General features: G+C 56.0%; 1 protein-coding gene across 3 annotated transcripts in view; it reads right to left on the bottom strand.

Annotated features, from left to right (window-relative positions):
* The window catches only part of ADAMTS2 (ADAM metallopeptidase with thrombospondin type 1 motif 2), a 205,553-nt gene that overhangs the window by 60,215 nt on the left and 122,053 nt on the right, over positions 1 to 23,285 (bottom strand). For 2 of the 3 annotated variants that reach the window (XM_032464910.1, XM_032464908.1), the window contains exon 5: positions 2,965 to 3,048. The exons of the other annotated variant lie outside the window; for it this stretch is intronic. In XM_032464910.1, the coding sequence (XP_032320801.1) occupies positions 2,965 to 3,048 (84 nt within the window). The remainder of the gene's footprint in view (positions 1 to 2,964; positions 3,049 to 23,285) is intronic. 3 annotated transcript variants of the gene reach the window in all.

Here is a 23,285-nt window from a genome sequence, read left to right as displayed (position 1 = left end):
TATCCCAGTGACCCACACTGGGGAGGAGGCAGATTCTTCCTAGCCCAAGTAAGAGCCAAAGCTTTGCCAGCGCTGGTAAGCAGTGAACCGTGAACATTTTCCAAACTTTCATTTTTAGTTCCTGGACCACTCGGTGTATCTCTTCCCCTTCCTACCCCCACAACCTGAAGTTTCCCATCTTCCCTCTCCAGTGGCAGAAAGTGGGGAGGGGGCTGGATATATCTGTGCCCATCCCTCATGCCACAAGCCTGAAAATCCCTCCGCCGCCAGAGGATCCTGACGAGGGGCCTCAGGCTGGAATGGAAGGACTGGAAGGACCCAGCCTGGAGATGGGGAGGGATGGGGAACATGGTGATGGTGGAGCAGCTGGGGACGGGGGAAGTCGACGGACACTCAAAAGACCATTGCCTGTGAATGGAGACTGGAACTGGGTCCCTGAGCACAGTGGCCCCAGCCCTCCCTCCCCTGTGTCTGCATGCCTACAGTGCACAGCCACAAACCTGAACACAGGGCTCGGGAACCCTCACAGCCCCCCTGCCTGCCCACCTGCAGAGGAAGGTGAGCACATCCTTCCTGCATTGACCTCCACTGGGTGTCTGAGTGGAAGGATGGAGAGAAAGCTCAAATGGAGACCTTCCAACAACTGCCTAGGGCAGCACTGGCCCCAAATGCTTTCCCTTCTGCCAGGACGAGCATCCCACTGTGGGTCACATTATATGCACTCTCTTTAATCTTTTAGTTTGTGCTTCCTCTCTTTTTTTCTAGATTAAATATGCCAGAGGCTTGCTTTTCCCCAAGGCTCTCTTCTTCACTGATCCTATAGTTTCTTTTTCCTAGTTTCTAATCTTTTGATTTCTGCTTTCTCTGAACTATTTTCTTATTTTTGCTTTCCTTAGGGTTTTGGTTTTGGGTGCTTGTTGACATCTGTTCCAACTTAATGGGTTGAATATAAGGGTAACTTGTTTTCATCTGCACTGTGTGATCTTGGAAAGCACCTGTGAATTTGCCTCTGGATTCAGCTTTGGCCGCACCCTATAGTTTTCCCAATAGTCTGCAGCTGACACTGTAATATTCTTCTTCCCAGGATTTTTTAAAAAATTTTCAAAGAGATTGGATTTTCCACCTAGTTTTATCTGTCCCTTCCACCTAGTTTTAGAGCACTGAGGCAGGGAATAGGCCAAACAGGCTTTGCTGTATAAAACTTACTGAAATTTTCTTTATGACCTGAAGTACTTTCATAATTTTAAAGTGTTCTATGATTCCTCAAAAGGAAGGCACATCTTTCTATAAAGCAAGGGGAAAAATTATATAACTGCTAATTTAATTTTATTCATTATATTATTTGAAACTCCTATGCCATTTAAAATGTAATTTGTTAAAGGTCTCTGAAAAGGGTATGAAAGACTCATGCAGTTAGGTTTTTGCTAATTTCTCCCACGTTCTGACTATCTGCTCTGGTGTATTTTATGTTCTCAATGGGTGTGTGAAGGACTGTGACTGGTATCTTCACTGTGGTTGCTTCCAGCATTTTAGAGTGACATACTTTCCAGGTAAAAAGAGTGGGTTCAAGGTCCACTGTTGCTGGAATTCGTCCAGCCAGTGTCCTTCATTGTCGTTTCTATACTGCAGGCCTTGAACGTTGTGTGCTGTTTGATTTTATTCTGAGACTCAGATTCTTTCTTTGAGTAGAAGAGTTAACCCTTCATGTAATTACCATGCCTGGTCTTATTATGACCCAACTTTCTTCATAGGGGTGAGGTCAGAGCATGGACTCTAGAATTTGGCTGCCAAGGTGAGAAGCTGGACTCCCAAAGAGCCAAATGCCACTGGCCACTCACTTGTCAAGCCACTGAACTGCCTTAAGCCTCAGTGTCTTTATCTGTGAAATGGGACTGACACAGCTCCATCTCCTCATCTGTCCTGGGACTGAGTCAATACGTGTAAAATTCTTCTGAGGTGCTTGACCCAGGCACTTGCTCAGTCCACACTGGCTGCCACCACGGGCTCCTTCCTTCCTCACCAGCTCTGCTTTCAGGCACCCTGTTATCTTTCCATCTCAGGTCAGTGTGTCTTGGGGCTTTCTCCCTCTGCTGCATAGACCCACGCGTGCTGCTAGGAAAGATGGTTGCAAGCTTGACAGCAAAGGGAGGTACAAAGGGCAAGAATGCTCAGCTAGAACAGAAGTGACGTGGCGTGAGAAGAGGAGCGCACTGGCTGAAGATGTGAGCAGGAGTCAAGCTGAGGGGTGTGTTACCCTCGTGTTTCTCACACTTTGACAGCCAGGGCCTTGCTGACCGTCCCAGGGTTAGTCAGTTCTTACAGATGATAAACAACTCGCTCTGGAACATGCTCTTCCTTCCAGTGCAAACCAACCAACTCAGAGTCCACAGGCCCAACCGCCTCCTTAATCAGGCTTCTGCACTCCAGCCCACGGTCCCCTGTGCGAATCATCCAGGACCAGGTACCAGACAACGAGGGGCAGCCCTGATGCCCCAGAACCCACTGAAATGGTTCACACTGGCCACTCCGAAGCCTGCTTACCCCTCCCTCACCTGGTCCTTCCTGCGGAAACCACAGTAGAAGTGCTTGCCCAGTTTCCCTCTCCCTCCCTCGGCCTCCTGACCGACCCTGGAGCTTCCCTGTGTGGCCCTGCATGTCCAGAATCTGTGGGTAATAAACCGTCTTTTCCATGACAGTCGCTTCCTGATTTGTTGGCCTCACCACACCCGAATAATAACAAAACCCAAATTTTAAAAGGAGGGGTGGGGCTGAAAGGCAAGTGGGCGTGGCTCACAAGTTCCTCGTTATAAGGAGCCTCAGGCGGCCAGGGAGAGACAGGGCGGCTGTGAACCCACAGAAAGGCCTTCCGTGGAGGTCTGCGCCTCACTGCCCGGCGCCGTTCACCCTGCACAGGGCTGGGGCCCTGGTGTGTCTGGAAGGCGCCGGCCCGCAGCGCTCACTCACCTTCCCGTAACTCAGCAGGATTATGCGCACCAGGACGACGTTGATGTGGGCCCCCAAGGACTCGTCGTGGTAAATCTCATTAACCTGAAAGGCAACCAGGGACGTGTCAGGAGAAGGCACGGGCCCGGGGAAGGCCAGCCAGCCTCCGAGCCGGAGCCCTGGGGCCCTCCCCGCTGCTTCCCCTTTCCCGCTCTCCACGCTCAGGCATCACCATCCACTTTGTTTGTTTTTAAGTTTTTCTGGGGGGGAGACTTTATTATTATTTTTTTTAATGGAGGTACCGAGGATTGAACCCAGCACCTCGTGCACGCGAAGCATGGGCTCTACCACTGAGCTACGCCCTCCCCCTACCATCCACTTTGAATCCATCTCCTCCTTTCCCTCCGCTCCACCTGCCCCCTCTGAGGGCCACCACTCCCCTGCCCCCCTGTAACTGCCACCTTCTCCTCGGCGGCCCCTCCCAGCAGCGCAGGGAATTCTCCGCCTGAAGCTACACTGGGACTGGCCACTGACCCCTCTGAATGCTCCAGCCTCTAACTGCAGCATGGCCTTTCCTTCCAGGGTGAGCCCAGGCCCCAGCCCCAGCAGCAGCGACAGTGCCAGGGCGACCACTGGCAGAGATCACGCCCTAGCTGCTGCCGGTGGTTGTGAAAGGTTGTCTACACCGATCACAGTTTGGAAAGGGAGGTCATTTTAGACCCACCACCAGATCTCACTTTCCATGTGTTAGTGCAGGGCAGGCGTTACAATGTCCCAAAGGTGCTTTCAGTGTTGTGCTTTGACACCTGCTGCTCCTATAATGGGCTTCCTTTGTATTTTTATCATTCTTTTATTCTTAGGTATTTTCATTTTTCACATCGACAAACAGTATTCTGGGCAGGGGCCCGTGGGCCTCACCAGATGTCAAAGGGGTCCGTCCACAGCACAAGAAGAATGAGGAAGCCCCACTCCCCACAGCACAGCCAGCCCGACCTCCCGGAAACACCGGCAGGTTGATCTCGGGCTCGCAGCTGCCAGGCCGTCCTGCCCACGGGCCCCGCCCTCGCACTCGTTCAGGACCCTCCCGCCTCACGGCCTGGCACTACCACCCACTTCATTCACTCGCTTCCTGAGCAGTCCCTGCTCCTTCGGAGGCCCAGCCTCGTGGTCACTGCCTCCCGGAAGGGCCCTCAGGTCTGGCCTGTTCCATTACTCCCTGGGCTCTCTGTGTCCCCAACGGGACTGGGAGCTGCACACTCAGCTGCATTTTCCCTGCATGGCCCCAGAACCTGGGACACAGCAGCCCCCAGCAGATCCTCAGGAAAGAACCACCCCACTCACACATCACTCAGTGGAGAGGCCTGAACTGGCCGTGCACCCCCTCCTTGTGTGCAGGCCAAGCCCAGAGACTGCTGACCAGCCCTTGGTGAGGGCAGACCCCACCAAGCACACCTCCCAGAGCCCCCTCTGCCATCTCAGGCCAGTGCCGTACTCCCTCTGACCCCCACCTTTTAGGATTTCTATCTGAGCAAGGGTATCTGCTACCTATAAACAGTAGGAAGACCCTCTGGGAAATCTGAATGTTAGCAAAGAAAATCAATTCGTGTTGGATGGGGTGGGCAGGCACATGGGGCATTCTGGACAAAGAGCCTGGTGGCCACTGTCACCATTGCTGTGTGTCGAGATGGCACCAATGGGAGGGCAGAGCTAAATGCATAGCAGGGCCCAGGGGACCACCAGCTAGCCCTACCTGCAACCCTTGCCAGAAGTGCCCTGCCCACAAATCTACCTTCCGATTATAATTTGTTCCTCTGCCCTGACCTGGCTTTCCTGAAGGGAAAGGACGACTGATAGACCTGTAAGATGGTCACTGTGACTCGGTGCATGAGTCTGGAGAGGGTGGAACGCTGAGCCCTGAGGGTCATCTGCCAGACAAGGTGACACCCGCAGCTGACAAGGGGGATGCCCCGGACGGCTCTGCCAACTCACCCACGCCAGGCCCTCCCTTCTGTGAAACAGGACGACAGCCCCCGTGTTCGTGAGGACTGGACTTCCACACACGTGCGATGCAGCGATGCTGGTGAAAGCAGTAAAACTGTGTGTGTCACTGCTGGTAAGTCACAGCGCCCCGCAGCCCCCCATGAGGTCACAGGGGCAGGATGCACACCCCCTAAACACAGGACGTCCTTGCCCAGCTTTGAGGGTCAAACTAGATTTTTTCATCCACTAGTGAGACAACAGCCCTTATGGCCAGTCTTTCTTAAGAGAGAAAGGGTTTTTTTTTTTTGTCTCTAAAGTATTGCTTTATCGCTCACAAGCAGAGCCTGGCCATTTTGGCTCACGGAGTTTGACTGAAAGTCGTGGTGTAGAAACGCAGAAGGCAGTGACGTGGGGAGGTCCCGCTGCAGCCGGATGGAGGGCAAGAGAGGACAGAGGGGACAGAGAGAGCAGGGGGAGTGGCCAGCTTCACTTGACTCCTTCCACCCCTGAGCCTCAGCTCACGCTGCGAGTTGGCGGGCGTGTGTGCGGGACAGAAAGGGTAAAAATAGTCCGGCTATTTGGGAATAAGATGCTCTCTGGGACCTGGGAGGGGACAGGTTCCCATTAAGAAGAGGTGACTTCAGAGAGCCAAAATGAAGTCCAGTGCCCAGCTATGCCGAGGCGTCCAGGGACAGCGGCAGCAGAGCTTCTTATTCGGAAGGGATGCAAGGTTGGGTTCACATAATTAGCTCATTTTATGTTCCCGGCAGCCCTTGGAGGCCAGAGGAGGGGTGGTCAGCCTCACCTGAGCGATGAGGAGGCCAAACTTGGTCCTCAAGGGAGGAAGGAGACCCAGAGCTGGCCCTCTTCCCAGGTCCTGGTCCAGACCCTGCCCATCAGGACCTGGGAGCCTCCAGTTCTCCTGGCCTCTCCACTGGGGCCGATGGTGGCCACTCTCATCTCAGCCAGAGAGTTCTGTGTCCTTCCTGGACACTGGGCAGGTCTGGCCCTGCAGGAGGTGGCCAGAACCCCAGGAGCCCTGCCCCTCAGCGCTGAGCTTCCCAAGGTGGAGGCCTGCTGGGGGGTGGGGGTGAGGTGGCCAGAGCCCTGGGGGGTCTCAGGCCGCTGAGCGAGGCCTGGGCTGGGGAAGCTTTGCCTTTCAAGGTGCCCATCAGCCTCCAGCTCCTGTCAACCAGGCTGGGCTGGGCGTCCTGACCCTGGCCTTGGGGACCAGCTGGGTCCCCAGGCCTCTGAGGAGCTAAATGGGGCACGTCCTGGGCACGCCCAGCAGAGCCCAACAGAGCCAGAGAGGAGGCCAGGCCTGCTCCTGGGACGCCCCGGCCCTGCCCCGTCCGCCGCCACAACCGGCCACTGTGATGCTCCTGTCACCGTTTTCTCCCAGGAAGCCCCCGCCCCTGCCACACGGGGCACAGCGCCACACTGTGCGCTCCTCCTGGAGAGTCAGGGCTTCAAGCTGGCTGCGCCCCCACCTCGTAGAGCACGGGCAACTCCCGGCGGCCGCTGGACCTTCCGGGTGGCCTCCAACCTGCCATCCCACTCACAAGGCCTCCCGGTGGTGTCCCCTGAGGTCCGGCCCCTGTAGCCCCCACCAGTGACCAGCTGACGTGGGCCGCCTTCTTGGTCCTCAGGGGGGTGTGGCAGAGCCCGCATACCTGCAAACAGGTTCCCCTTGGGGTTTGGCTCCCATTCCCCACACTGTGATTTGTCAGGAAGAGAGAGGGCAGGATGCGGGGCTTGAGGGTGGCGTGGGGGGGCTGCCCAGCCACGCTGAGGAGGGGGCCCCACCGCCCTTTCCCTCCACTGGCCTGAGGAGTGGGCCCTGCCTTGCCCCCACGCAGGGCAACGCCAGCTTTTCAGGGGGCTGTGAAATAGCCGTAGCCCCCCAAGTCCAGCTGCCTGCACTCCCCACGGGCTGCTGCCGGCAAGGCCAGAAGTCAGCAGGACCCACCGGGGCGTGGACACCACCAGGAATAATAAGCACGATGCCAGTGAAACCCCTGCATCCCTGAGAGGGACACAACTACAACATTTCTGCCAAGCAGAGTTAACAGATGTGAGACAAAGAGCCACAAAGACAGAAGGCAGCTTCCAAACGTCTCCCTCCTCCTCTGACCCTTATCTCATCCCCTAGACAGGCAGGCAGGAAGCAGGGACTCCCAAACACCTTCCTACCTCTTGTCCTGCCCAACCCCCCACCCTCCTGCACCATTCTTCACGTTGGTCACCACTCAGAAAAGATCTGACCTCCTCCTTCCTCTGCCTGAGACCTTCAATGGCTCCCCAGTGCCTTCAGGAACTGGCCCCAGCCCTCAGCTGGCACTTGGGGCTTCCTCAAAACTGGCCCTGGCTGCTTCTCTGAGGAGTTACTTTCCTCCAGGAACTTGCAAGACTGACAGCTCCACCTTCTCTGACGCTTGTGCAGTGGCTCATACCTGGAATTTCCTCTCCAGCCCCTGAAATCTTGAAATACCCAAAGAGCATTTGAAAAATCAAAGAGCAATCAATAGTGCTTCAAAGGAGGGGGGCAGTTACCCCCCCCCACTTACCCTCCCCCATGCCCACCCCAGGGCCTTCCCACTGCACTTGGGATAAAATCGAAGCCCTGCTGCCTCTTCTCAGGTTGTCTTCACCCTGCTGACCATAGTCCAGTTGCTGACCTCCGCACTCCTTGCACAAGGAGCCCATCGCTACCTCAGGGCCTTTGCACTTGCTGTGCTGCTGGCTTCTTGTGCTCTTCCCCAGCACAAATGCCCCCTGCTCAAAGTGAGCCCTTAGAGTGACTGCTCTCAGACCAGACTATGTACTTGACACAGGAGGCACCCCTCCTGCCGCTCACTGTTATGTCCCCAGCAGTGTTGAGCACATAGTAGGTGCTCAGGAAAGAGTTCTGAAGAAATGAATGCATGAATAACTTTGGAGAATGTGGAACAAGAGGAAATGACAGCAGTGGGGCCCATGATGCCCCAGCTAAGTGCCCAAGTGCCTCTCCACCCCCACCCGCCCTCTGGAGGCCTGTGTGCTGGGGAGAAGCTTCTCACCTCTGCCCAGACCTCAGGGGGAGGGGAGGCGGGGACAACGTCCTTGAGCCTTGTCTGAGAAATTGATCCTGGAATCTTTAAACCTTGGGGAAAAACGTTCAAAGCCGCAGCCCTTCTCTGTGCAGAGAGAGGCCAAGGGCTCTCTTGTTTGGGGAAATACATTGTAATGCGCCTTTTGCTTATGCAAAGACGCAGCCAAGTTTCTGTTCTGGAATAGACAATAAGGAAGGATACGGGGTCTGCATGACAATGTAAAAGTTTGCTTTCTTGGTGGCAGAGTTCCATCCAGGCGACTGGTGAGCCCTGGCAGGTGGCCTGAGGCTGCGGGGCAGGGGTGACTTTCTCCTCTGCCAGGGTGGAGGGACAGGTCAGGACAGAGGGCACTGGTCCTGGACATGAGGCTCCTACTGGGACAGGCAGGGGCAGAGCTGCAGGCTGGGCTCCCATCCCTCAACCTCCAGGAAGGTCACCACCTCTTCTGCTGAGCCAAGCTTTGGCAACTGAGAAGGAGCCCCAGCTGTACCTGGCACCCTGCAGGGAGAAGCCAGGCCATGGAGGTCTGCGGGGAGGCCTCGGGAGGCAGGTGCCAGCCAGCTTTGTAGCTTCTCCGGGAACCCCTGATCTAACTGGGCAGCAGGCTGGTGTCTCTGAGCCCCCAGGAGGAGGCGTGGACCACCACAGGGGAGGGGAGGTGAAGAGAGCGCCGTGGAAGCTGGGGCAGAAAGTCTGTTGGCTTCCCACGAGGAGTATTCTCATCCCCGTGCCTCTCATGACACATAAGTGGGGCTGCGAAAGCCCAGTCTCATTGTGAGAATAAACACTCCCTTTGCAGATCTCCTGTACCAGCTCGTTTCACAGCAAATGCTTCGGAGGCAAAGCAAGAACAAACACTACTCTAGCTTCTGCTCAAAATATCAAACTGTCAGGAAATGCAAATGGGCAGGGCAGGAATTACCAAGGTCGTACTGTGAACAAAAATGGGAGGCAGGTAGAGCCCCTCCTTCAGCCCAAGGATACGCCCCCAGGACCCCCACCTCGGCTCCTCCCAGGAGGGTGAAACCATTCCTTCCCCAGTACCACACCAGGCCACACTCTGCTGGGCCTGGGGATACCTCTGCAGACCCCCAGGGTGCCGAGGGGCTCCTCCACCCCCAGGCAAGGAGGCTGATGCTCAGACCCCAGTGGAAGCTCAATCTTTACTGTGCAAATGAAGAAGCAGAGCTGCCTTCAACAATTGCCCATGTTGGTGCTAAATACCACAGGAAGCTGCTCCTTTCTCCTCACTATGTCAGGCTGCATGAGCTCCAGGTAGGCTTGGCCGCCATCCTGACCTGTGACTTGGGCCTGGTACTTTGCCTGTTTGAGCCTCAGTTTTCTCATCTGTGAAATAGACGCAATACTAGTTCTAGCCCTGCAGGCTGTGACCAAGGACTGACCTCAACACTCTATTTAGAGCGTTCAGCAAAATCCCAGGAACAAAGCACAGGCTCAATACAGCTGCCATCAAATGATGGAAGGTCAAGCAAACACCCCGAGTCCTCTTCCTGGGCCCACCTGGGCCCTCCTCAGGGCCACCGGGAAGGGACAACAGTACACACCCAGGCTGTCTCCCAGAGCCCCTCCTGGGAAACCAGGGTGTGGGATCTGGACCTGGGGGTTCTTCCTGCCAGCCCCTGCCAGCCCCTGCCACCAGCTGACCAACAGCCACGTCACCACTTGGGGCCTGACCTTCCCACGCGCCACTGGCAGCTCATCGGAAAGGGACAATGCCACAGAACAGGAAAGGACAGGCCCTGCTGAGGCCGCAGGGCACAGAAGGACACAGCGGAGGCCACGGGCCAGGGCCCGATGTCCCCCTAGCGCCAGTCTGGAGGCCGCTGACAGGAAGGAGAAGAGACCTTGATTCCTGCCGGCAGCAGCCCTGGCCCTGAGCTCCTCGGCGCCCCTGACCAGAGCCCTGGGGGCGGCGCCTCGTGGCATCCTTCCCCCAGCCCCCTGCCACCAATCCCAGAGCCTGTGAGCACCGCCCCCACCATGTCACTTGAGCTCTGCCACCTGTGTCCAGCTGGGCCCCACCATGTCACGTGAAAAGAACGATTGTTCATTCCTCCTAGAATTCATATCCTTCTGCATTCCAATCACCATTTGGCCCCAAGGAAAGAAAGGGAAAATGTCACCGTGGGGATGGAGGACCTGGCCCCTGGGAGGTCCCTGGGGAGGGGAAGAAGGGAGGAGCAAGTGCCCTGGTTGATGGAGGAGAGCAGGAGAGGTGGCTAAGGAGAGGCAGGGAGTCAGACCCGCAGTCAAGGCTCCCCCACCGCCACTGCTCCCCACTTGCACCCTAAGATGCGACTACATTGCCAGAGTAGAGTCCTCTCCCAAAGCGATGCTAGCTCTAGTGGGAGGGGAAAAAGCGGGAGGGGCTCCTGGGAGTGGCCTGGCCTGAGTGGCGGCCTGCCTCCCACCCTCCACCTCCCGCCCCAGCCCCCGAGTGGGCTGTGTGGGCTCCAGAAGCTCCTGTGTGTGGTGGCTTGGGTGGGAGGTAGCTGGCTGTGGACTGGGAGGGGCTTCAGAGTGGGCAGGTCATCTCGGCTGCAGACCTGGACCAGGTGGGGCTCAGCCCACCTGAGCAGCCCAGGTAAAGAGCCTGGGGCCAGACCTGACACCCCCCTCACAGCAAAAATGGCGAGAACTCAGGGCAGCCTCCCCACGTGATGAGGAAGAAGGGAGAGGCCCCGCCCACCAGGCACGGGCACAGAGACTGAGGAAGCCATGGCAGCGCACACTGTCACCTGTGCCTTTGGCACAGGCAGGGGGCTCGCCAGGAATTCCAAGCTCCCAGCAACATTCGGAAACCTCAGTGCACCCAGAGCGGTCTGCTGTGAACGCATCCCTCCCGGAAAGAGAAATCCCCCAGCGCAGATCCCTAACACCCAGAACGCAGGAGCCTCCTTGAAGAGCGGGAAACGGCTGTGTCCTTCTGCGCAGCACGTGGCCCCTTGCACCACGAGAACCTGTTGTAGTCGCTGTGCTCCCTTGCCACCTCTGTCCCCGGTGCAACCACCTGGGCCCAGGCCAAGAGCAGGCACCCCGGAGCTGGAACAAGGGAACAAGTGGGCGGATGAGAAGATGGACGAGCCCGCCCTGCGACACAGGGAGCCCAGAACCAAAGGCTGAGGCGCTGAGATCCTGGAAGCGCAAGTATCTGCCCAGATCGCTTCAGGGTCAGAAGGGCCACAGGGGCCCGCGCCGTCTCATTGCCAGGCTCTGGCGCGCGCGGGGCGGGGGCGGGGCATGAGGACAGCCCCGCCCCCTCACCTGGCTGCCTCCCTCCCGCTCGCTCTGCCGCGTCCCACGGACATTCCCATGGACGTTCCCATGGAACTTGCTAAGCTAACTCGAATGCCGCTCTTCTCCAGGCTGTTCCCTCCGCTGCCCCATCATGGCCTCAAATCTCCTCATTTGTTTGTTAGATCGTTAACGGCCACCTCCCTCGGCTGGACCTGAGCCCCTGGGAATTGGGGGCTTTTCTGCATCCTTAGCTGTTGCATCCTCAATGCCTAGAACCCGCTGGCTCCCAAAGCTTCAGGATCAATCCAAGCTCCCCTGTCGGGGCCAGCTCCATCCCTGCCCTGCACCCCCATGCCTGCCCCACTCCGGACACATGCCCTGAGGTCTGTGCAGAATGCCAACTCCCCACCTTTCCACTCCAGAAACACCAACTTGTGGTCAAAATCAGCTCGAGGATTACCTCGGACTGTGACCTCCCCAGCTAGGCAGAGGGCGCTGGCTCTGCCTCGGGGCAGCCAAGGCCTTGACCCTCCTGCTGCCCTCAGGAAAGAGAGTGTGTCCCCAAGAGAACCAAGCTTCTCAGGGACAAGAGCTGCGCTGGTCTGGCAGATGTCGTGGATGAAGGAGCGATGGCTGCACGTCGCTGCTCAGCTCTGACCCTCCCAGACCTGTGCCAGGTGCCTCCTCACATCACATTCACATCACATCGCCTTCCACCTCCCACACGTGCAGGTGGGCATCGCTGTCCCCATGTACCACTGGGAGGACAGGCTCAGAGAAGCTGAGAAACTCACCCATATGAGCACAAGCGGGGACCGGGGCAGAGACTTTGGACAGAGATTTGGCAAATCTGCTAAAATTACAACAGTGCGTCCCTACAACCCAGTGATTCAAACTTCCAGAATCCATGGTGGAGAAAAGCAGCCTTGGGCATCAGTCAGGAAGAGGGACAAGGACATTAATGCCGCTGGGGCTTCCTCTCCATGGACAGGCAGACCCTATGTTTTATGAAAGTCTGCGGGCCCACAGTCACTTAGCGAGAAATCATTTACTCACTGATTCATTCGTTCACAAGACGTTTCCTCCACACCTACGATGTGCCTGGCTCTTTGCCAGGCGCTGAACATGCAAAACCAGGTAAGCAGACCCTCTGAATCGGGCGTTAAACTTGCGGCGCCTTTGTGTGAACCCCTAACCCTTCTGAGACATGTTGCCAAGTGACCACCCCAGGCAGGGGATGATCCCAGAGTCACTCGGCAGCAACTCTCGCAGCCCAGGGGGCACCCAGGAGGGGCCTGCGTGGGAGCGACAGCCAGACGGGGAGCCCTGCTCTCTGCTTTTCTGGCTCTGTTGTCACTTCCTTGCAAGGGCTTGCAGGAGACAAGCTGTGCAGCTGCCTGGAGCTGTCACCGAGGAGGGACGCTGCCTGGCCCTCCTCATCCTTGGGGACTCTCAGTCCCGCTTTGACAACTGCCAGCCCCCCCAGGGAGGCCAAGGACAGGCTGCTCCGAGGCTTCCCTCATCAGCTGTCAGGAGGCTCCCGGATCGGGGAGGGAGGTAGGAGAGTCCTGGGGGTAGGGGAGCGCTGCACACTTCAGGGAAGAAGAGGCAGATGCAAGGACAGCACGCCCACCCCCTCCTCCCCGCCGTCAGAACGTTCTCCGCCCGCACCCTCATCATGGAGGGCGGGGGCTGTGGTCTACACCCACCCCCACTGAAACGTGACTCCACGCAGGCAGGACCTCAGGCCGGCTCACATGACGTTTCCAGCACCTAGAACCGTGTCTGGCACATCGCAGGAGCTCTGTAGACGTGTGCTAAGTGAACGAGTGGGCGGGTGGCTGAGCAAGCCTTAGCCAGAACAGAAGGCACAACAGGTGGAGAGGCCGAGGGCACGACGGGTGACGGAGAGTCGGGGTCGTGGGCAAGCGATGCCAAATGCTGCTGGGAGGTCAGCGAGGACCAGTGCCCTGCAGCTCCCTCCAGGATTCAGGGGCACTGGCTCTTCAGTACAGAACGGCCGGGAGAGGACTGGCATCCAGGCCACACAGGTGAATTCCATCTGCCCTGCCTCAGCGGTACCACCCAACCTTTCTGAGACTCAGTGACCTTAAGGAAGAGGAACCTCAAAGGGCCACTGGGACAACGTAGAGACATCGTATGAGTGCCCCTTGCATGGGGCCGGCATGTCTGAAAACTCAGGCTCCCAGGCCATAGGGACAGGCATTTCCAATAGAAGAAGGCTTAAGCCCCAAACTCCCTACGAGAGATGTGTATCTCTTTCAACCCCAAATCAATCTCATCACTCCCCTGACAGTGTGTCAGTGACTTCCAGGCCCCTTAGCCTGGCACAGAAGGCTTTGCCAACCTCATTCCTGCCTCTCCCCCAGCACCCTTCACTCCAGCTGGGCTCAAGCTTACACTGTGCTGTGGCGATGCCACTGGGCCTTTGCACATGCTGTTCTGGCACCCACAGCACCACCAGCACACATCATGCCCACTCCCCACTCGGCCCAGTTAACTCTGCCTCTGCATCAGGGGCAGCTCAAGTGGCCCTCGTCTGAGGCGCCCTTCCCTGTGACCCCATGGTGCATGTACCATCAGCAGGTATGTTAACCAGGGCGTAATTAGGTATTCCTTGCCCTGCTCCCCACGCCTCCCACACTCTGAGCTCTCTAAGCATAGGGACACAATTGCTCGCTTCTGCCCCCCAGTGCCCACAGTGGGGCCCAATTTAGATCAATTTAGAGAGCATCCCTTGTGGGAACACGTGACGAGGCACAGCTGACACTTGAGGCGTGCCTCTACGTGCCCAGCGCGCTGCTAAGCACTTTTCTGGTGTTTAACTCGAGTCATGCTCCCAACAGCCCCAGCAGGGGGCACTAATTATCCCCCATGACAGCACACAGCAGAGCAGGCAGTTGCCTCCTTTCTTCTAGGCCTGAAGGAACAACCCACCCACTGACCGACCAGTCATGCGCTGATTCGCTAGTGCAGTGTGAGGTCTTCATTTCAGTCTGTTGCCAACATCGAAAAATAATTAGATTTCCTGTAAAAGTTGTATTTCCAGCTACTCAGGGGAAAAAAAGAAGAAAAAAACGCTTGCAATGGTGGGCTTGCTTGTTCCGATGTGACCACAAGCGAAGGGGACCCAGGAGGGGATCTCCAGGGGCATAGCCTCTCCTGTCACCCCCATCCCCACCCACCTCTATGGTCCACAGCCCCCCCCCACCCCCCGCTGCTGAGGCCTCTTGCCTGGCCCCCGTCAGCATCTGAGACGTGGCCCTCTTCTAAACACTGTATCAGCCTCACCCACACCGCAGGCCCTGCCAGTCATGTCTCCTGTCCCAGGCCACTGGGACAAGAATGAGGCCCTGCTGTGACCCACAGCCCCAGCACACCCTGGGGCCTGGGGAGCTGCCGGGGGAGGGTGACAGCTCCGCCTCCATCCTCCCACGCTTCGCTATGGCCAGACCCAAACCCAAATGTGTCCCCCCTGCCTGGGAGCCCTGCTTGCTTTCCCCTTCAACGTAAGGGAACCGAGTTTTTGTGTCCACTTCCAGAGATGTTTTTCTCTTTCCCAGGAACCAGAGCCAGAGACACGTGAACAGAACTTGGGGCTGCGCCCTCCCCCGGGCGGGTTTGCAGCTCCGTGGCCAGTTCACAAGATCCCCCTCCCGAGCCCGGCAGAGAACATTCCTGCCCCGTCGCTGCCTTCCCCACCGTCACCACGCGGCCCCGGCGTTCTTGGAAGCTGGTGGGAAACGGAGCCCGTGTGCCTCTCTGATTGTTTGCAAACCCTGGCAAGGCTCTGGTGAGCCCAGGCCAATTTCTGGATTAAATTAGAAAAGAAAAGAGGAAAAATATCCAAATCCTGGCACAGAGAGAAATCATTCATTCGACAAAGATTGTTTAAGAACACACTGTACAGAGGATCACCTCTTTGCTGGAGGGGTCAGACGGTATGGCTCAGAAGCCCCTTTCGATCCCAAGTTCTCCATAAACTTTAAGGAGTGTGTCTGCTCTGAACAAAAGAGGTGTGCTGGGGACTCAGGAATTCTTCCAGAGCATGAGCAGTTAACCTAACTGGGAAGGACAGCTCTGCCTGCCCAGAAATCTGCTCTCCTTGCCCTGTTTTAAAACGCTCATTCAGTTGCTTTAAAAAGAATCCCCGAAGTGACCTCACAGACTCATTCAGTTGGCAAGCCTGGGGTAGGGATGGGCTGGGGTCTGAGCAGGGAGAGAGTGGAGCTCAGCTCAAGTTCGAGGTCACGGCAACGGCCTGCAGGGAACAGTTGCTCCAGCTGCAGGGGCTCAGAGGCCTGAAGCGGGTGAGAGAAAGCTTGTCTCCTGGGAGCCCCTCTTGCCAGGGAATGTGCCAGTCTTTACTGGTCAGAGTGGGCAGGAGGTTTAAAGATGAGGAAACCAAGGTCAGGGCAAGGCAAGAACTTTGCCAGGTCGGTAAAAGCCAGGATTAGGCTGCAGCTGCTTCTGGCTCCAAAGCTGGTCCTCGTTCTATGCCCAGTGCACTGACACAGTGGGTGGCAAATACATCTGCATCGTGCTGGGCCACAGCTCAAGGCGGGCAGTAAGCAAGTAGATTTCTTTACGTCATGATAGCAAATATTTCTTGAACGCCAGATAGTAGCTTTGTGGGCCATGTGGTCTCTGTCCCAACTACTCAACTCCACCGAAGCAGTAATAGACAGTTCATAAATGAACGGGCGTGGCTGTGTCCCAGTAAAACTTTATTTACAAAAACAGATGATGGGCTGAATTCGGCCCTTGCCAACCCTGCTTTAGCATCTCCAGTTTATCTCGAAAAAATCATGTGAATTTCGTTTTACCCATTAACATGTCCAAGTTTACTTTCACATAAAATTCATGTTTTAAAATGCTTGCCATTCAAAACAAGTGGCACTTCGGGGGGAGACACCTCACATGTGTCCCATGGCCCTGGTGACCTCTGACGCCCTGCGAGGATGCGTTCCCAGGAGCCATCTTCCTGGACTGGCCGTCACCCGGCACACCGGTCTGCCTCCCACCTACAAGGAGCGCAAGTGGACCAGCAGCTCAGTCGAGCAGCTCCACGTCTCCAGGAGCTGAGATGCAAAGCAAACACCAAGGCCTTTGGTTTCTCTGGGAAGAGGAGGATGGAAATCAGTGCTTCCGTTAAATGCTACCAGCCCCGTAGGAAGCACTGGGCTTGGGCCCAAGTTTTATACTTCTTGAAATCTTGGCACTAATAGGTTTTGCTTTTTAAAAAGCATAGGTAAACGTATTACTTTAATAATGGCTCTCAGTGAAAACCAATGTATGTATACATATGCAGGACTGGGAGGTAATGCTGTACACCAGAAATTGACACATTGTAACTGATGGCTTCAATTAAAAATAAGTAAATAAAAATAATGACTCTCAAGTCTTCCCCTCAGGCATTCATCCTTGGCCTCCCGTTCACCTGGGCCCAGAGAGGAGCCTCCGTCCACACCTGACAAGGCATCTGGCGGGGCCACGCACACGGTGGCTGCGTCCCCGCGTGGCTCCCGGACAAGCTCAGGGAAGCTAGTGGAGTAAGTCGGTGAAAATGCGCTGATTCCCTAAGCGCCAGAGTCAGTGGCAGGCGTGTTCAGGAGCGTCGACCGCATCCCAGCCTGGGAGCGCCAGACACAGCGGGGAGCATGTTTCCAGGGGCGGAGGGTCCGACAGACAAGCGGTTCCCTGCACAAAGGGGCACTCCTCAACCTTGGGGCTGAGCCAGCGCTGAGAGGGGCAGGGGCGGGACGGTGGCCGAGGGAGCTGTGGAGAGGCACATGGAAGCAGGGGCCCCAGGCAGGGCCAGCCGTGTGCGGGGCATGGGGCCTGGAGGAGCCCGGCTGGCTGCACAGGCCGCACATCTGTCTGCGCTCCCAGCCCTGCCCTCCCAGCCCCTTCCTCCAGGCTGTCTCAGCGGTGGGAACGAGAGCCCCCCACACACACACAAACGCATGGATAAGGCTCCCCAGCCTCCCTGGCAAGGCTAAGGGCCCCTGGGCCGAGGAGACAGGGCCTCATCCTGGGTCTGGCAGCAGCCACGGTGTGTGAGAGCTAAAAATTAGTGCAGAGGACCCCAGAGGACGAGGCCTCGGCGCATGGCCTGGCCCCAGTGCTCAGAAGGCCCAGCTCTCTTCCTCCGGGCAGCAGGCCGAGAAGGGGGGTAGGTCCGAGCTGGGCTCTGGAGGGGCGGAGGCTGGGGCTGGCCGTGAGAACGGGGCCCTGTGGCAGGAAGCCAGGCCACAGCCGGGAGCAGCGATGGCGGGCCGGGCTGCGGGGCTCAGGGCAGGGCTCAGGCCCCTGGGCTCAGGGGTGAGTGACCAGGGCCGGTGCACAGAAGGGCTCCGCACTTGGGGCTCAAGACTCCGCGGTGACCATCCTGAAATTCGTCATCATTTCACCCTTGAGTTTGTGTTTTATAAGTGAACTCCGATGGGACAGTGAACCCTTGCCTCATGCATGGCCTTACCTCCCCGGGACAGGCTTCTGGCTGCCTAATCTCCACTCTGCGACCACTGCCACCCTCTGTCCCCTGCAGGGGCTTGCATGCAGTTGCAGGGAGAGTCAGGGTGGACACACGTGCCCTGGGGCATCTTGGGGAGGGGCACGGCCGGGGTTGGGGCAGTGGCCCCAGGGGAAGGGGAGATGCCTGGCTGGACATCCCCAGGCTCCCTGGCCTGGAGCACCATGCCCTGCCTTCTTCCAGAGGTGGCTGTGGGGGGACAGGCAGCTGTCAGGCCTCAGTGGGCACACCCCGCATTGCCCAGGGCCAGGACCCTGAGGGAACGCTTCCTAGTGGCTCCATTCCTGGGGGTCCTCTCTTCCTCCTCCCAACCTTCCTGAGTCTGGCTGGTGCTTGGAACTTCTGGCTAGCCCGTGGCATCCTTTGGGCATGAGCCACAAAGTACAAATCTGTTCAATTCCAGGGATTCCCTCGTGCAAGTTAAATGTTCTAATATCTGCATTGAAAACCGGCTTTGCGAAATATGAAGATGAATGGGAAAATTCATGATTATAATGAAAAAGCTTAGTTTTTCTTCACTGTGAGTGACAATAAATAGAAAATTTAAAATCTTGACAGGTTGAGAGACTGTGGAAGAAAGGAAAAGGCTTTGGTGTAGGTACCTTTTATGACACTTTATCCTGCTCTTGGAACAAGAGAACCACATTTTCAGCTTGCATGGGGCCCCGGGAGTTTTGTTCCCAGGAGACATCGTGGGTGTGGGGCTGCTGCCGCTGAATGTGCAGCGGGAATGGTCAGGCGGTGGGTGAGAGCTGGGAAACCACGCTGCTGACCGGGCCGTGGGAGTCACTGCTGGGGGCGACCCGAGCAAAACGCCAGAAGATGAACTTCCGGAGAGGGCATGAAATGCCAAAGACGGCCCCCAAGGGAAGCACCAGAGAGGAAAAGATCTCAGGATATGACTACACACAAAAATGTAAGCCCTCAACAACCCCGGCCAAACAAAACAAAACATACGGCAAACACCAGAACTGGGGGCAATACTGCCCACACGTACGTCAGATGAGAAGTCAACTGACTTTAATAGAACGGTTCTTCAAATTAGCACAGAAGAAACTAAAAAATCTCAGTAGAATAAAGGATGTGGATAAGCCAATCATAAAATATAAGAGGACCACTGTTTGAAAAGGCACATATATTTTTAAATGGAACCTCATTTCCGTCAAATACAGACAACTTACAACGATAAGTCTAGCCTTGCGGTTGCTATCAAACGGCCACAGCTGAGAAGGACCTGGTGGCGTGAAGAGGTGAGGGGTGGGCATCTGCTCAGTGGAACAGGAAGAGGTGAAACCACAACAGAACATTCTGGCGTAGAAAGCCTGACGGGCGATCGTACTTTTAGGGACTCAATTTAAGGAAATAGTAAAGGATGAGCAATAGATTTAGCAACAATGGTATTCATTACAGTTAGTGGCCGATCTGACCTCTAACAGGGAAATAAATTTTATTATGTGTCTATGTCATATAAATAATCAGTTACATAAAATTATGCTATAGTCACGTGGTGCAATGTTATGCCATCATTAAAATGAGGCAGTAGGCAATAACTGGTGGGAGAAAACATTTGCATCCTTATGTGAATATATTCTAACTTTCTGTTGTAAATGATATATCACCTGTGTTGAATAGAGCATATTTAAAATTTTTTTTCTTTCAGCTTTACTGAGATATAACTGACATGCAGTGCTGTATACTTTTTTGGGGGGTAATTAGGTTTTATTTATTTTTTATTGAAGGTGCTGGGGACTGAACCCAGGACGGCGTGCTTGCTAGGCACACACTCTACCACTGAGCTCTACCCTCCCTCTCCCATATTGTAATAAACAGTGAACGTTACTTTTTTAGATTTGAGGAGGAAAAGGAGGAAACTGGACCTGGCAGGAGGTGAGGGGCTTTAACGGGCTGGTGACGGGTTCTGAGCACCATGAGACCCTTTCCATGCCCAAGTGGCTCTCTCGAAATGCTCAGCGAACAGTTCCAGCCCTTCTCACTCTCCGGAGAGCCCGAGATGGAAAGAGGGATGGATTAACTCCCACTTTCCTACGAAAAAAAAGGCATAAGGTGTCTTGCCCACGAACGCTGGAAGGAAGTGGCCCCTCTCCCAATTTCCTACTGCCTCAGAGTCACATCAATGTCCTGACTGGACCTCCACCTCCAACTCCCCTCATCAGCCCCTGTCCACTTCTGAGATATAAGAGACGTCCAGCAGACATCTGCTGACCACAGCGCGTGGACGGGAGCCGCGTGGGTCTGTCAGAATGAGACGGCTCTGTGCAGCTAACTGAGGCTCACTGCCGCATCCCAGCAGCTTAACGCAGTAAAGGCCGGTGCGTGTTTCCTGGCACACGTCACAGGCTTATGCAGGCTGGGTGGCCCTGCCCCATTTTGTAGGTGCCCCTCCCGAGACATGTGGCTTCCAAGGTCCCTGCGGCAGGGAAAGAGAGAGGGAGGGACACCCCGGGACCTGACTGCCTTGGCCAAGAGGCAACCAGGGTCATTTCCTTCCACGCGGGCCATGAGACAAAACTAGCCCCAAATTCAGTGTTAAGGAGGCTGGGATCTGGAAGGGAGGGGAGCATGATGAACTGGAAGTGTCTATGTCACACGAGGACCCACATCCCAGCCCAGGCTCTGCCACGAGGAGACCCCAAAGGGAGTCCTGCGAGCGGAAGGGCCCGGACAACGAGGGAGACCAGGCGGCTCAGAGCGGCCGGGGCTGGGGCAGGCCCACATCCACACCCAGCCTGCTTGGGCCTCTGCTGCCCCTCAGGGCTCACATTCCCGGGGCCTTGCCTTAGGGACCCCCACCAGTCCCTCCTTCCAGGGCCTCTGTGACCTTCCTCAGTGGACAGATAGTCCGCCCAGGCTTGGGAGTGCTCCTGCCCCGGCCCTGGCTGTCCTCACCGCTGACCAAATGCCTCACTTGGAGCACAGTCCGGGCCGGCTGCCGCCACATCTGTCTTCCACGTTGCAGCTTTGGCTCCAAGTGCCGGGAAGCCCACAGCCAGCTGTCCGCTTACAAGCAGAGGGAGACGTGCGGGCCAGGCCTTGCAGGGCCACTTGGGGGCTCTGGCTGCAGCCCCGGGTGAGCCGGCACCTTCCGGGTCCCAAGGCCCCACACCCAGGGCTGCCACGCGCCGGCCACGTTCAGGGAAAGGGCCCAGCAGGCGGCCCGCTTGCGCACAAAGCGTCCAGAACTGGGCTGTGCAACGTGGTAGTCCACTAGCCACACCGGGGACCGGGGACCAAATGCAAATCAATCAGATTCACATTACCTATCAAGATGGCTACTTCCAAAAACAAGCAGTGCTGGGGAGGCTGTGGAGAAACTCGAACCTCTTCGCACTGTTGGAGGGAACGAAAAATGGCAGAGCGACTACAGGAAACAGTATGGTGGTTCCTCAAAAAGTTAGACATAGAATTACATCATGATGCTGCAATCCCACTTCCGGGTTTATGCACGAAAGAACTGAGGGCGGGGTCGCGAAAGAGACATTTGCACACCCATGTTCAGCAGCAACATTCTCCATAACCACAAAGTGGAAGCAACCCAAGTGTTCACGAGGAGATCAACAGGCAAGGACAGTGCCGTGTACACGCACGGTGGTGTATCACTCAGCCTTAACAAGAAAGGAGATTCTGACACCTGTCACAACACGGAAGAACCCTGAGGACATGATGCTGAGTGAAAGTCATAAAAAGACGAATACTGTGTGATTTCACTTAGAGGAGGTACTTAGAACGGTCACAGTCACAGAGACAGAAAAACAGAATGGTTGTTCCCAAGGGTTGGGGAGAGGAAGGGAAGAGGGAATGACGGTTTAACATGTACAGTGTCAGTTTTGCAAGATTAAGAAAGTTCTGGAGATGGTGGTGATGGCTGCACAGTAATGCGTGTGTACTTGGTACCACTGAACTGCTCACTTATAAATACTGCAGATGGTCAGTTTTATATACACTTCACCACAGTTAAAATTTTAAAAATTAAAACAAAAAGCTCTACTGGAAAGTAATTGAACTTTAATGACCCCAGCCACACTCAAGTGCGCAAGGATCAGGGTGGCTAGTGGCTGCTGTATCGAGCAGGGCAGATCAGGCATTGCCAGCGCTGCAGAAAGTTCTGTTGGACAGCACCGCTAATGAAGGTCACCCTTTCTCCAACAGTTCCACTTCCTCAATCTGCCCCCTGCCCAAGACCACCAAAGGGCTCACGTGCCTCAGGTCATCCCTGGGGACTCTCCCCAGAGCATGCACACGCCCTGAATGAGGACATGGAGCCTTAGAGGGTATTGTCAGGGCAACACAGGATCCAAGCAGGGCCCCTCATCTCCCTCAACCACACCGTGCTCTCGAGGTGGGAGGTGGGGCTCAGACTAGGGGTACAGACATCACTCCCCTAGCCCTCTTGCCCCATCTCCCTGAGCTCAGGACTGTACCCCAGGCCCTCTGCTCTGCAGGACCAACCGCCGTGCCTGGGACAAGCACCAGTTGCTAAATCCCAACAGGGGAAAAAAGGCCCAACTAGTCTTTCTCAGCTCCTCCAATTCCTCTCCTAAAATCTTTTTTTGGTTATGATAAAATTTGTTTCAGTTTAATAATTTGTATATTTCTCATGCTTTTCAAGAAACTAACCAAACCATCCCATTATCCAAAATTGAGGTACAGTTGGATCACAGGGGCGCAAATGAATAAACTGAAATTAACTGGCAAAACCAAGAGAATGTTCTAGATCTTCTAGAGAAAGTTCCAGACCTTCTAGAAAGTTCTAGTCCTCCCAGCTCATGGGCACAAGGTGTGTACGACAAAGGGACCCTCCACACCAGGGAGGAGGCAGATTTGCTCCACCAGCCTCAGGAAAATCCACTCCCAGTGACATACCTGATAACGGGGGGCCAGGGCTAACCCACATGTGCCACAGTAAGAAATGTATGTCTGTTCTCTGCCCCCGGCTCCTGGCACAAACCTCCTGAAACTCTCATAATTTCCTGAGTGATAGGGTGGGAGAATCATCTTTGGTTATTCATAAGGGGCCCCTTTCAACCACACCTGAGCCTGTGCTGATGAGGGGACCCTCAGTGGGCCCATCAGAACAGGGGCTGGTCGCCAGAGGAATCAGCTTTATGATTTAGAGAGCTGGAACTTCCAGCCCCACCTCCAACCTTAAGGGAGCGGAGTGGAGCTGGAGACTGAGTTCAGTCACCCACGGCCAGTGATTCTGTCAATCGTGCCCGTGTCATAAAATCTCCATGAAAACCCTAAAGGGTGAAGTTGGAGAGCTTCCAGGCTGGTGCTGGGGTAGGGGGGCGTCCAGAGAGCCACGGGAGCCCCGCGCCCCTCCCCTCGGACTCCGGGCAGTTAGCGTTGGAGGCAGTGGCGTCGGCAGAGGGAACAAGCGGTTTTCCTTTGCCAGGACTCAGGACCCTAATTCCACGCCCTGCCCTTCTGTCCACTGG

This window comes from Camelus ferus, chromosome 22 (assembly GCF_009834535.1).
Source record: "Camelus ferus isolate YT-003-E chromosome 22, BCGSAC_Cfer_1.0, whole genome shotgun sequence".
Taxonomy (NCBI): Eukaryota; Metazoa; Chordata; class Mammalia; order Artiodactyla; family Camelidae; genus Camelus; species Camelus ferus.
The sequence above is the reverse complement of the archived record's forward strand: the minus strand, read 5'-3'. Positions and strand labels throughout refer to the sequence as shown.